The sequence below is a fragment of the Solanum pennellii genome, chromosome 10 (genome assembly GCF_001406875.1).
Source record: "Solanum pennellii chromosome 10, SPENNV200".
NCBI classification, from domain to species: domain Eukaryota; kingdom Viridiplantae; phylum Streptophyta; class Magnoliopsida; order Solanales; family Solanaceae; genus Solanum; species Solanum pennellii.
The window spans coordinates 7,263,123-7,275,326 of record NC_028646.1 but is presented as its reverse complement, the minus strand read 5'-3'; the positions used below and the strand labels follow the sequence as shown (position 1 = coordinate 7,275,326).

The window sequence follows — 12,204 nt, the reverse complement described above, 5'->3', positions numbered from 1 at the left end:
TAGATGTTGAATTTTAGAAGTTATTGAATTGGTTTTTATTAATGAGTTTAAGTCTTCCGCATTACTTTCTGTTGATATTATATTGAAATGTTAGGGTTTAGATTGGTTGGTTCGCTCACATAGGAGGGTAAGTGTGGGTGCCAGTCGCGGCTCGGTTTTGGGTCGTGACAATTATGTTAGCGGAAACCTTAATTAATACTTTACACTTCATTTCGGATATGTGAGTCCCTGTAGTTAATGCTTAGGAACTAATCCTCATATGATGTAAGCAGATTATCAAAGAACAAAAAAATTTGGACATACATATACTTTAACTATAGCCACAACCAAAGGACTCCTCAAGGTGGGACTCTTATTCTCATTATTTTGTTAGTGTGTATATTGTATCATGATTCAGAAGATATTAAATCATGCATATACTTTATTGTCAACTTATCCCACATTTAGATTTTCTTCCATCGTCCTGTTGTTGCTTTTTGAACAATAGCAGCAGCTACTTAGATAATAATGCGCTTAAGTACAAATTCTTTGTGCCTTTTTCCCATATGATGTAGTGGTGCAATTTTTTTTTTTTTTTTTTTGGAAACTCAGCAAGACTGCTAAAAAACTTTGGTCAGGAAATCTGGCATTTCGAAGTGAATTCCTCAGTAGTGTGACATGTCATTCACATTAGTTGGTAAATTTCATTTACATGTTTAAAGTTTTCATGTAACAACTAAAGAAAAACTATTGGATATAATGATAGTAACAAAGCAGAGGCAATAATTTAACAAACCGAAATAGAATAACATGCTAAAGCAAGCCATTTATCTCATTCTTGAAGAAAGTAATGGATGAGAAAGAAATGAAGATATAGAGGTTATTAGAAGGAAATCTCCCCATCAATGCTCCATCTGCTATCTCTTCTTCTCTTCTACCGAACTTTGCACTTTCGTTCTAGATCAAACGAGACATACTCAACTTAATAAATGATGGTTTGAAAATCAAAAGACAAATAAAATATATATTATTATAAGTGGGAACAAAAAAATTGAAAGTTGAAACACCAAAATAACCCTATATAGTTGAGTTACTACAATAATACCATTATATTATTATTATTGATTATTATTATTATTAAATAGTAATTTAAGTTCCATAACAGAAAACTTTTTACATACTACTAAAATGTTATCGCAATAATTTGAAGTGCATTTATGAGTATTCCTTTTGCCATTATCATTGAGTTGCATTAAAGTATTCTCTTCTTAAAATTTTGAGCACTTAAAACAACTACTGTTTTAGTTTAAAAAAACTTAAACATTAGAGCATATGAAGAGATAGGTTAGAGCATATGGAGAGATTCATACAATATCAATATTTAATTGAAGAGAGTACACGGTTAGATGTCACAATTTACTATTTTTCACTTCTTAATGACTTTAATTGCTAAACTTTTTAGCTTCTACAATTAAATACATTCATTCACAACCTTTCATATACACAATTTTTCTCTTTACAAACTGAATAGAAGATATTAGCCCATTACACTTTATATTTTCACATCTTATAGTTCTTATGTAATCTTTTATTCATTGGTCATTTTTTTTCTTATTGTTATATTGCTTTTTTTAATTAACTTCTTTCATTTTGTATGGAAATATAGTGTTAGATATTTGGCAATCTTGACAAATCATATAATTGAAGTAGTAATCTTTTTTTTACCAACAAATATAGTGTATCCGACATGATTAAAAGAAAAAGTTTTTATCAATACAATCAGAAATTCTTCAGATTCTATTGATCTTTGCAAGTTGCAACCTTAGTTGAATGTTTTACCAGAAACTCATTTTTACCCTTTAAATATTGTATAATGCATCAATTATTCTAAAATAATTATATCATTTGAAATATTTGGTATTAAATAACATGGGATACTTGTGCAACGTACGTGTTCGAGAACTAATATTGTATATATAATTTTCTTAAAATTGCAAATATAGCTTTGTTATATTTCTAATCATTGACATAACCGAAAAAACCCAAACCAAAAAGAGAAAAATCAAATCAAACCAAATTTCTTTTTGTTTAAATTGGGTTACACTTCTTCTAAACCAAAAACCAAAATCCAAATCGAATAGTATAAAACCGAACCGAAAACCAAATGCACACCCCTAGATGTAATAGAGTAGCTCAAATAATGCCCGTGGTATAATAAATTATGGGCCTACTGCCCAGCTATCATTTTGGTGAGGTTAAGTAGCCAATATGTGTCGTTTAGATACTAATACTAGATTTAATTGTTTTATTTTATATTAATAATTTGAAAGGAATAAGGTTAATTCATTGTAATATCTGAGTTGTACAACAAGGTATGTAAGGCTATTATATTTCATATTCCTTGATATGAAAATTGAAACTTGTGATTACTATCAACGAAATGAGTTTTCTAAGGTCTGTTCCTAAGTAAAGGAAACATAGTGACAGCGTATAATCTCTAACTTGATAAACAATATTTTTCCCTCCTTAGTGTGTCAAGTTACTCTGTACATGTTCATCACACTATATTTGTGTGTTCACATTCAAGTATAGAAATGATATTTACAACAGGAAGCTTGGCGAATTCTCCTTTTAGTCAATTATAGTCAATTTTGCCATTTATGCTCATAAGTAGTTGTTGGTCTTACATAGATCCTTGTACCATTGTTACTGACTTAAAGCTATTATTCTCATGTCTTCTACTACTAGTCCGTGGTTCTAAACTCCAAAATGAGCTTGACCGCCAAAACAATAATCTCAAAAATTAAAGAAACAAAGTGAAGTAATTTGTATAATTATGGGTGGCAGCCCAGGTGCAAATGCATTGGTATAGAAGGGTGACAGCTCAAAGGCGAAAGCCTAGCATGGGCCAGTCTCTGGCCCGATTTATATAATTATGAGGACAACATTCCAAGGGTTATAATGTTTAGCATGGGTCATACTCTTTTACCACTGATCAGCTGGTAATTTGTATCACATGCCTTACAAAGATTATAAAGTAAAGAAAAGTAAAGAAAAAAATGTAACATATATGATCCCACAAGAATAAGCAAATATGGTCTTTTATTATGAGCTATGCATTTGTATATTGATCCTTGATTTAATTAAAGACCTTGTTTTACACATGATACTGCCATACATATTCATTATTTTCATTCGTAATGACGTCTTTTATGGGAGACGCTAAATTTCATGCCACATGTATATGTGCTCCAGCTAGCAGACCTTAGTAGGAGCACACGACAATTAGCTACTTTTATGAGCTCTAGGTTGATTTGGGGATTTACCGAGTCTATAGTAATTTTATTTTAGTTTTGTGTGGTGGTAAAAGTAAGGAGGGCCTTGTCTTGATTTACTCTAAGTTTGTCTATCTTATAGAGGCTTTTAGACTAATGCATAACATGGAGTTATGATTGGTTCCTTACCAGTTGTGGCCTGTTCATATTTGGGCCTACATATGTTGTTCTTTTGTCATTGTGGCTTATACATATACTTATTAGAGCTTCTTGATTATCTTAGCTAAACACATGGTAGGTACATGTCATATGTGGGTTCTCTCGGGCATTTAAATCTTCATGTGCCTATCCATCTCAACAGGATTTGAGGCGTTAAAAAATGGGAAAATTTCATATATGGCAAACTTATTTGATTAAATAACATTATATGGGTATAGTTTACCTAATTACATTCTATGAGTATAGTTTAGTTATTTTAGGTATCTTTAATTTTGTATATAATGTTTTTTTTTGTTTTTTATTTATACAAATTTATTTTAAAAAGTGGTTTGTAACTGAAGCGTTAAATATGCTAACAATAAATTTAGATAATGCCACAATTTTAGGGAATCGTCCCTTTTTTTAAGCTAAACGTTCAAATTCAAAAAAAAAATTCAAGAAAACTAAGAATTATACAGCAAGTGAAATAAAAATATAATTTTTTTTTTGCTGTTTGTGAAACTGAAGTTCAGCAATTTTTGCAATCGATTACAGGTAAGTTTTTATTCGATGAACATTCATGTTTATTATTGCAATAACTATACAATGTTAAATTGGATTTAGAAATTTGTGATTTGTGTTCGTTCGTTATTGTGATGTGGATTTTTTAAAAAAAAAAATTCAAAATATGATTTTGTTAAGCTGAAATTTTGTAATATACAATTATATATTGTTCATGTAATTGTATATGTTATTCGCAGTATGTGTATATTATAAATAAGTTCAGTGTAAGCGAAAATATGTAATCATTGTTCATAATTGTATATATCCATAAAGCATGTGTTTTACTTTTGATAGTATTATATACTATTGTAGATGTAGTGTTTGTATATTAAAAAGAATAACAGTATAAAATCAATTTCTGTAATTTGATTGTATAAATGTTGTTGTATTAATTGCATATATGATCTCTTTGAATGATTTGAAATATATATATTTTTTCTTTTTATAATTGTACAGATAATGGGGTCATTAGCTATTTTGGTTATGCATTCTGGAAAATGGGACGATACAAATAGTTACATTGATTATACTATAGAGGGAGTAGTTTTTAAGGAACATTCAACGTTTCTTGATTTTTATACTACTATTGCCAAACAGATTGGTGTTGATATGAATAATAAGACTTTGAAGATTGAGTACAAGGTTGAAGAAAGCAATAAACGAATGGTTATACACAATGACATGGGTGTCAGGGTGTACGTAATGCTAAAAAAGGCCAACATTGATTTTAACAAATTTCCTATTTGTATAACTATTTTGGATTCATGTGATAGACAGATTTCTCAGTGTAAAGAGATGGGGGTGTTGGCAACTGTTAAAGAAAATGATTGTCATGGTATGATTGTTGTTGAACTGGAGGATACAAATGTTGCATTTGTATCGATTGATACAACTTGGGTGATTTCAGACGAATCTAATAAGCATGTTGAGGTTGATCAAGTATACAAGGACAAATCAATTTTGAAAGCAGTCATGGAAAAATATGCGATTAAAGAGAGATTTCAGTATAAACTACTCGGTCAAATTCAATAAGGTAGTGTGCCTCTCAAATAGTGACTTTTAAACTGTATAAATGTTTTTATTGGCTATTGTAAACTAAATTTGTATACTATATTAAAAATATAATGCAGTTACACTGTGGAATTTATTCTAAAGGATGTGAATGGTTAATGAAGGCCATTAATGTCAACAAATCTGGAATGTTCAGAATTCGAGCATTCAACCGAAATCATACATGTCCTTTAAAAGATAGAGTTTATACACAAAGACATGTAACTAGCAATTTAATAGGAGGGATTGTGAAACCTAAATTTGTAGATCATAAGCGTAAATATACACCAGCTGATATAAGAAAAGATGTTAAGATTGATCTAGGAGTTGATGTTAAATATATGTTGGCTTGGAGGGCCAGGGAGAAAGCGTTGAAAGCTTTGAGGGGTACACCAGCTGCATCATATGCAAAGTTACCGGCGTATTTGTATATGATGGATATCACTTACCCGGGGTCTCATATACGTATGAAAAAGAGTATGAATAATGAGTTCTTGTATCTATTTGTTGCATTGAATACATTTATACAAGGATTCAATCATTGTAGACCAGTAGTCGTGGTGGATGGTAGTCATCTGAGAGGTCCATATAATGGGACATTTGTTGCAGCAAGCACGACAGATGGCACAGGTATATATATATATGTAATAATGTATATGTATATATGTGAATCTGTTGTATATGTACATTTAATATATGATTTTGATATTATTGTAGGACATATATTTCCACTTGCGTATGGTATTATTGATTCAGAAAATGATGCTGCGTGGACTTGGTTTTTTGAGCAACTTAAAGAAGCATACGGTGAGAGGAGTAACATGGGTGTTGTGTCTGATAGAAATGAGAGCATTATAAAGGCTGTTACAAATGTATACAGTAATGTACCACACTATGCTTGTATGTGGCATTTATGGAATAACGTTCAGAAAAAGTTTAGAAAATCTCATGAGAAGTTATCTGGTGTATTCTATACAATGGCAAAAGCTTGCACAAAGAATGAATTTGATATGTTAATGGATACTGTAGAAAAAGAAGATATAAGAGTGAAAGAGTATTTGGAGTTAGCTGGATATGAAAAATGGGCTCTTTGTTATGCACAAGGACATAGAGGATGGCACATGACATCAAATATTGCTGAGAGTATAAATGCCGCACTTGTTTCAGCGAGAGAATTGCCTATTTTTGAATTTCTCGAAGAGGTACGGCTATTATTTGGAAGGTGGAATCATGACTACAAGAAGGAGGCAACCTGCACATTCACATCGTTGATTGAAAAATACCATGACATACTAGCAGACAATGAAGCATTGAGCACAAGAATGACGGTAATATTTAAGAATAATTGTATATTTAGAAACGTGTAAAATTTAATTGTATATTATATATTAGTATGAACAGCATTTCATTTAATTGTATTTATAAATGAGCAGGTTGTACCGTCAACGGAATATGTGCACAATGTTAATGATGATGGGAGATATTTTGTAGTATGTCTAAAAAAAAAACTTGCACCTGTGGAAGATTTCAGTACGAGGAAATACCTTGTGAACATGCTTGGGCTGTATTGAAATGGAAGAGTCTACCACCAGATGAATATTGCTCAGATTTATACAAACCAAAGACAATGTTGAAGACATATAATATGCCTATAGATCCTTTACCGGATGTAAAGGCATGGTTGATTCCGGATAGCGTTATTGCTGATGACGTATTACCTCCAAAATTTAAACGACCTCCGGGCATGCCAAAGGGTAAGCCTCGAAAAAAAATAGCAAGAGAGTTATCGAGGATTAAGGGGAAAAATACATGTAGCACATGTGGAATGGCAGGTCACAATAGGCGTTCGTGTAGGAATAAGCCAAAAGATGTTTAAGGTTGATTGTTTTTTCCTAATTAAATTTGAATTGAAACTATATGCATTATGACTTAATTGAAATCTTTGTTTTTGTATACTTATATTACTTAAACTACGTCGTAATTTTGTTATGTGTTGTACATTAATGTGTGTGTTGTATGATCTACAAAAGTAACTATTATACTCAATAAGTTTAAGTATATACTATATACAATGCTTAATTTGAACAAATTCGTAAATTAAATTTGTATATATATATACGCAACATGATAAAATGTTCAACACTAAAGAACTGTGCATATATATATGTAAGAATAAAAAACATTGAGTTTTAAAACGAATTTTTATTCAATTAGATTGTATATGTATATACAATTAATAAATACAATGATGCTAGTATATACTATATACAACGAATAACCTGAACAACATATATCTTTGTTATACAAATTCGTAAATGCAATTTGTATATGTATATATTTATTCAATAAGATTGTATATGCATATTTAGATTGTATATGTATATATTTATTCAATTAGATTGTATATGTATATACAATAATTCAATTAAAATGTATATGTATATATTTATTTATATAATACGTTATACAAAATAACACTTATATATAATATATACCTTATACAATAAAATAAGTGTGACTATAAAATATATACAATTAATAATTTGAACAACAGATATCTTTGTTATACAAATTCGTAAATGCAATTTGTATATATATATACTCAACATGATAAAATGTTCAACAGTAAACAACAAGATCTTATAAAAAAAATAAAACATTATTAGCCTAAAATATAGTAATTGCATTAATTTGTATAGAAAACTGTGTACATATATATATATATGTAAGACACTTAGTTTTAAAAGTAGTTTTTATACAATTAATTGTATATGTATATATTTATTTATATAATACGTTATACAAAATAACATAAAAGATAGTGTCATATATTTGTATAACACTGATATGATAGTTCAAAACAAGCAAAATGATATTACGAGTTAATTAAAACAAAAGTTATTGTAAAATTGTTAATCGAAGACTAATATTTAAAATGTCAACTAAAAACCAAAACCATGCTACAACTAAGGTATAAAACTACTGGATTGTAATAGTTTCAGTACTGTTGTTTTCTGTGCGATTCCTGACGGGTTTTAAAGGCGCTTCACTATCACTGACAGCTCCAGCTTGTATCTTTTGATTGCCGTAATTCCACAACAATGCATCGTATCTAAGGCGAATTTCTTCTGGGTCTAAATCTGCTGAAATGTCTTTCCTGTCACTCAAAAACTCCGCGTATGACGCAACATACACTCCACAATCCCTAAAAAAATTATACGAAAAAAAAGTTCAAATGTTATTATACTACTTAAAGTGTAACTATGTTCAATAAAATATAAATTTAATGAATTTTGAACTTACAAACTAGCAGCTGGTTGTTGGGGAAGGTCTTCCACATATACAATTTCGAAGGAATCATATACGGTATGACCTTGATATCGATGGTGGCTTGCAATATCCAAACCTTTCTTCATATAGAAATCAGACTTTACAAGATACATTGGTATAAGCTGTGCATACTTCTTGATGTGATTGACAACAAATGAGTGGTGAAGAGAATTGTTGATTGAGTCATACACCTTGATGCATCGATCATTGAAAGATATGACAATCAGAATCCAATGTAACCTGCCTTCTAAGTTAACCGGGATGAATACATCATCGACTGTGTGCCATGGTGCATACGCTAGCATCTTGTATCCATTAATATAATCAATAATCATCTCGTCTAACACTTCCTTAGAAAGGTCACCTTTTATTCCATAATATGCATTCCAAGCATTTAGAAAAACAGTGTTGAAATTGCAACATAGATTTGTGAATTTGTATGTGCTACTGTTGGAGTATTTGGCCTTTTTCCTTATATAGTAGAATAAGACATCTATGTGCTGTGATATAATGAGTAATAATGTTATAATTTATACATTATACAATTTCATTTAATTAAAACATTTTTAATAATATAAAAACGGAAACATACCGAGTTATCAATCAACTGNTGATGCATCGATCATTGAAAGATATGACAATCAGAATCCAATGTAACCTGCCTTCTAAGTTAACTGGGATGAATACATCATCGACTGTGTGCCATGGTGCATACGCTGGCATCTTGTATCCATTAATGTAATCAATAATCATCTCGTCTAACACTTCCTTAGAAAGGTCACCTTTTATTCCATAATATGCATTCCAAGCATTTAGAAAAACAGAGTTGAAATTGCAACATAGATTTGTGAATTTGTATGGGCTGATGTTGGAGTATTTGGCTTTTTTCCTTATATAGTAGAATATGACATCTATGTGCTGTGATATAATGAGTAATAATATTATAAGTTATACATTATACAATTTCATATAATTTAAACATTTTTAATAAGTAAAAACGGAAACATACCGAGTTATCAATCAACTGGCGCTCAAACCCGATATTGTAGAACCAATTCTTGTTGTCAATTGTCACTACACCAAAATTAAACAATTGTAATGTTGCCTTTCCTTTCCTATAGCGATCCTCCGCATAGTTCCTATTATAAATAATACAAAATAACTACACAAAACAAACAATTAAAAATACAAGTGTATACAAAATAAATAAATATGTTACTTTTTCTAATGCTTGACGAGTAAGTCTTCTTTCAGTCATATCCAAAAATTTGAAAACAAATCAAACTCTTTCTTATCAGACAATGAAACAAAAGAATGTTTCATGTAAAACACAACTGGTTGTCGGGACAAACTACCTGAAAAGATATGTATATAAATATTTACATCATGCAAACAATATGCTTATTTATGATAATGTAAACATAAATAATTGTTGCTTACCAGCATCCGACCCAAGCGAAGTCATGTATGGAGATATGTTGAATGGACCTGGACGTCTATGCCTAACAGCTGGCATTGGTGTTACTTCAGCTTCAACTTGTTTTTGTAATACAATGTTTTGCAGTGTGTTCACACTTGGAAGAAGATGGTCTGCCAATTCATCCTGTGATTCAGTTACAACTGTTTCCTGATTTGAATCAGGCATGTATACCATTTGTATAGGCGCTGCAACTATAATAGACTCCTCTGCTTCTGCAATACGCTCATGAGATGCAGCATTGTATATGTTATATATTACCCGACTGTTTGAGCTACTTTCAGTTTCCCTTTGGGCATTTTGCTGGGCATCCACAGTAGCATACAACACTAATTGATCTTGTGAGGCAGTACCACTTAGATCATTCAAATTATCACCCAAAACAACTTGATCCAACAGTGTAGAATTCGGGTTTAGTTCTTTCAAGTTATCTCCCAGCTTAAACAGAATATAATAACTTAAATATCTAACAAATTGATTATAAACCATTATACTAAATTTTAAAATGTATATAATCATTTACGGATACCTCATGATCTTTTAATTCACTTGGATGACCCATCGATTTTTTTTGTGCACCTAACTGTGAAGACTTGGTATTTGACTGATGAACACGAGTGATATGTGTTTCTTGCATGACATCTTCAAATGTAGCCTGAAAAAAATGTAAACAATATAAGAAAATATGTTGTAATATATTCTATATAAAAATAAGTAATATGTTGATTTATACTAATTTGAGCTATACTAGTATATAGTTCTTCATTATTTAACACCTAAAAAATAAAAAATCTTGAATTTACTTATATACAATTTATTTCATTTCAATATGTGTATAAACTGAATTAATGTATAAATATTGCCAAATAATACCTCTTGATCTGTCAAATTTGCAGATTGACTTTGGGGTTCATGTGGAGTGTATGTGGGCTGGTGATGAAAATCTCCGACGGGTGATTCTTGCTCATCATCAACGACGTTAACCTGAAAATAATTATACAACTTTATTCATTAGTATATATTATATTGTATATAAATAATTAAAACAAAAAATTTATACATGTGATTCCTTGGAATTTATGGCTTCCCACACTGTTTTGAAGTTGTCTTCAAGCATTTTTCTCAAATCAGCGAACTTGTCCTTGACCTATGTGAAAAAGGTGCATATTTTATTAATACTTGTATATAATCTTTGCAACTAACATATGTTTGAATTGTATAATTGATTACTGATTTTTTGAATGCTTCAAATTCATCACGCGAAATGGTAATGCTTGTTGACTTTTTGATTTGCCCCATTTGTGTTCTGTCTTGTACACCTTTCTGCTCTCCATGTTTATTGTTGTGTGACGTACCTGCATCACTGTGTTTCTCAACACTGTTGATATTGATGGACTGTGATCGTGTGGCTTTGCGCGCCATTGATCTTCGTGTGTATGTCTTAATTGCCTTTGTTGAAGATTTATTGATGGAGATGACTGTAACAGATTGTTTTTTCTTTTTCCTAATCGGTGAAGAACATTCAATAACTTTTTCTTTTCCTTTTCTGCTTGTTATACTGGGCGGGTTTTGGAAATCATCATCCGGATCTATAACTTTATTGTGATCAGTCTGCAGGCCCTGAGTAATTGATTGGTCTGTCGACGGTGGAAGTTGGAGGATTTTAATTTCCATCGCTGTTGGTTCAATATTTCTGAACTTAATCTGCATAATCATGGAAAATTATAAGTCAATATAATAAAAATGTAATATACAAATTGTAGTAAGTCAATGTATACTAACTTCAATAATACACAAATTGTAGTAAGTAAATACATACCGGATTATCTGCATCATTAAAAATTGTTTTCATGAAATAATCAAACCGAGGATGGTCGTTCTTAGTCACCCAATTGATAATCCGAGGAATGTGACTAGAAACCTTGACAGCAATCTTGTCATCAACATACGAGCAACATTCATAGAACCAAACTTGCATTGGAAGTGGAAAGCCCTGAATTCTGTAGTACTGTCCACATGGCTTTATCTTGTTGTTTATGGATTTAGCAAGTTCATTAAAAGCCTTCCGACTCCATGGATAATCCATAAATCCACCTGTTTCAACCAGATCAAAGTCTTACCTATCTATTGTTGTTGTAGTAGGTTCTGCGGACATGATAAACTCATGTATATAATATAGAATCCCAAACTTGTATGCATCTTCCTGATTGTCACCCCATACCTTTGCTTTAAAAGCTTCAGCCAATCGAGCTTTAGTGACAGGAGAATTCCCTGGAAAATACTCATCGATGATTCTATTGGGTTGATCAGTATCAAAGTTGAAGTCAGCAC

The 12,204-nt window shown here is 30.9% G+C and overlaps 1 protein-coding gene and 1 pseudogene across 1 annotated transcript; one reads left to right on the top strand and one right to left on the bottom strand.

Moving 5' to 3' along the window:
• The first annotated feature begins 5,185 nt into the window (after nt 1-5,185).
• LOC107032739 lies at nt 5,186-6,942 on the top strand. Its single transcript, XM_027912102.1, has 4 exons — nt 5,186-5,689; nt 5,891-6,394; nt 6,500-6,556; nt 6,598-6,942. The coding sequence occupies exons 1-4, from the start codon at nt 5,186-5,188 to the stop codon at nt 6,940-6,942; spliced, it is 1,410 nt and encodes a 469-aa protein (XP_027767903.1).
• A 1,065-nt stretch (nt 6,943-8,007) lies between these two features.
• The window catches only part of LOC107032237, a 4,519-nt pseudogene continuing 322 nt past the window's right edge, over nt 8,008-12,204 (bottom strand).

Bases quoted from the DNA above. Each gene is read 5' to 3' on its own strand.
- LOC107032739 (XM_027912102.1), top strand. From the start codon at position 5,186: ATGAAGGCCATTAATGTCAACAAATCTGGAATGTTCAGAATTCGAGCA. The intron at 5,690-5,890 runs GGCACAGGTATA...AGGAGTAACATG, and splicing joins TTGCAGCAAGCACGACAGAT to GGTGTTGTGTCTGATAGAAA. The intron at 6,395-6,499 runs GTAATATTTAAG...ATAAATGAGCAG, and splicing joins CATTGAGCACAAGAATGACG to GTTGTACCGTCAACGGAATA.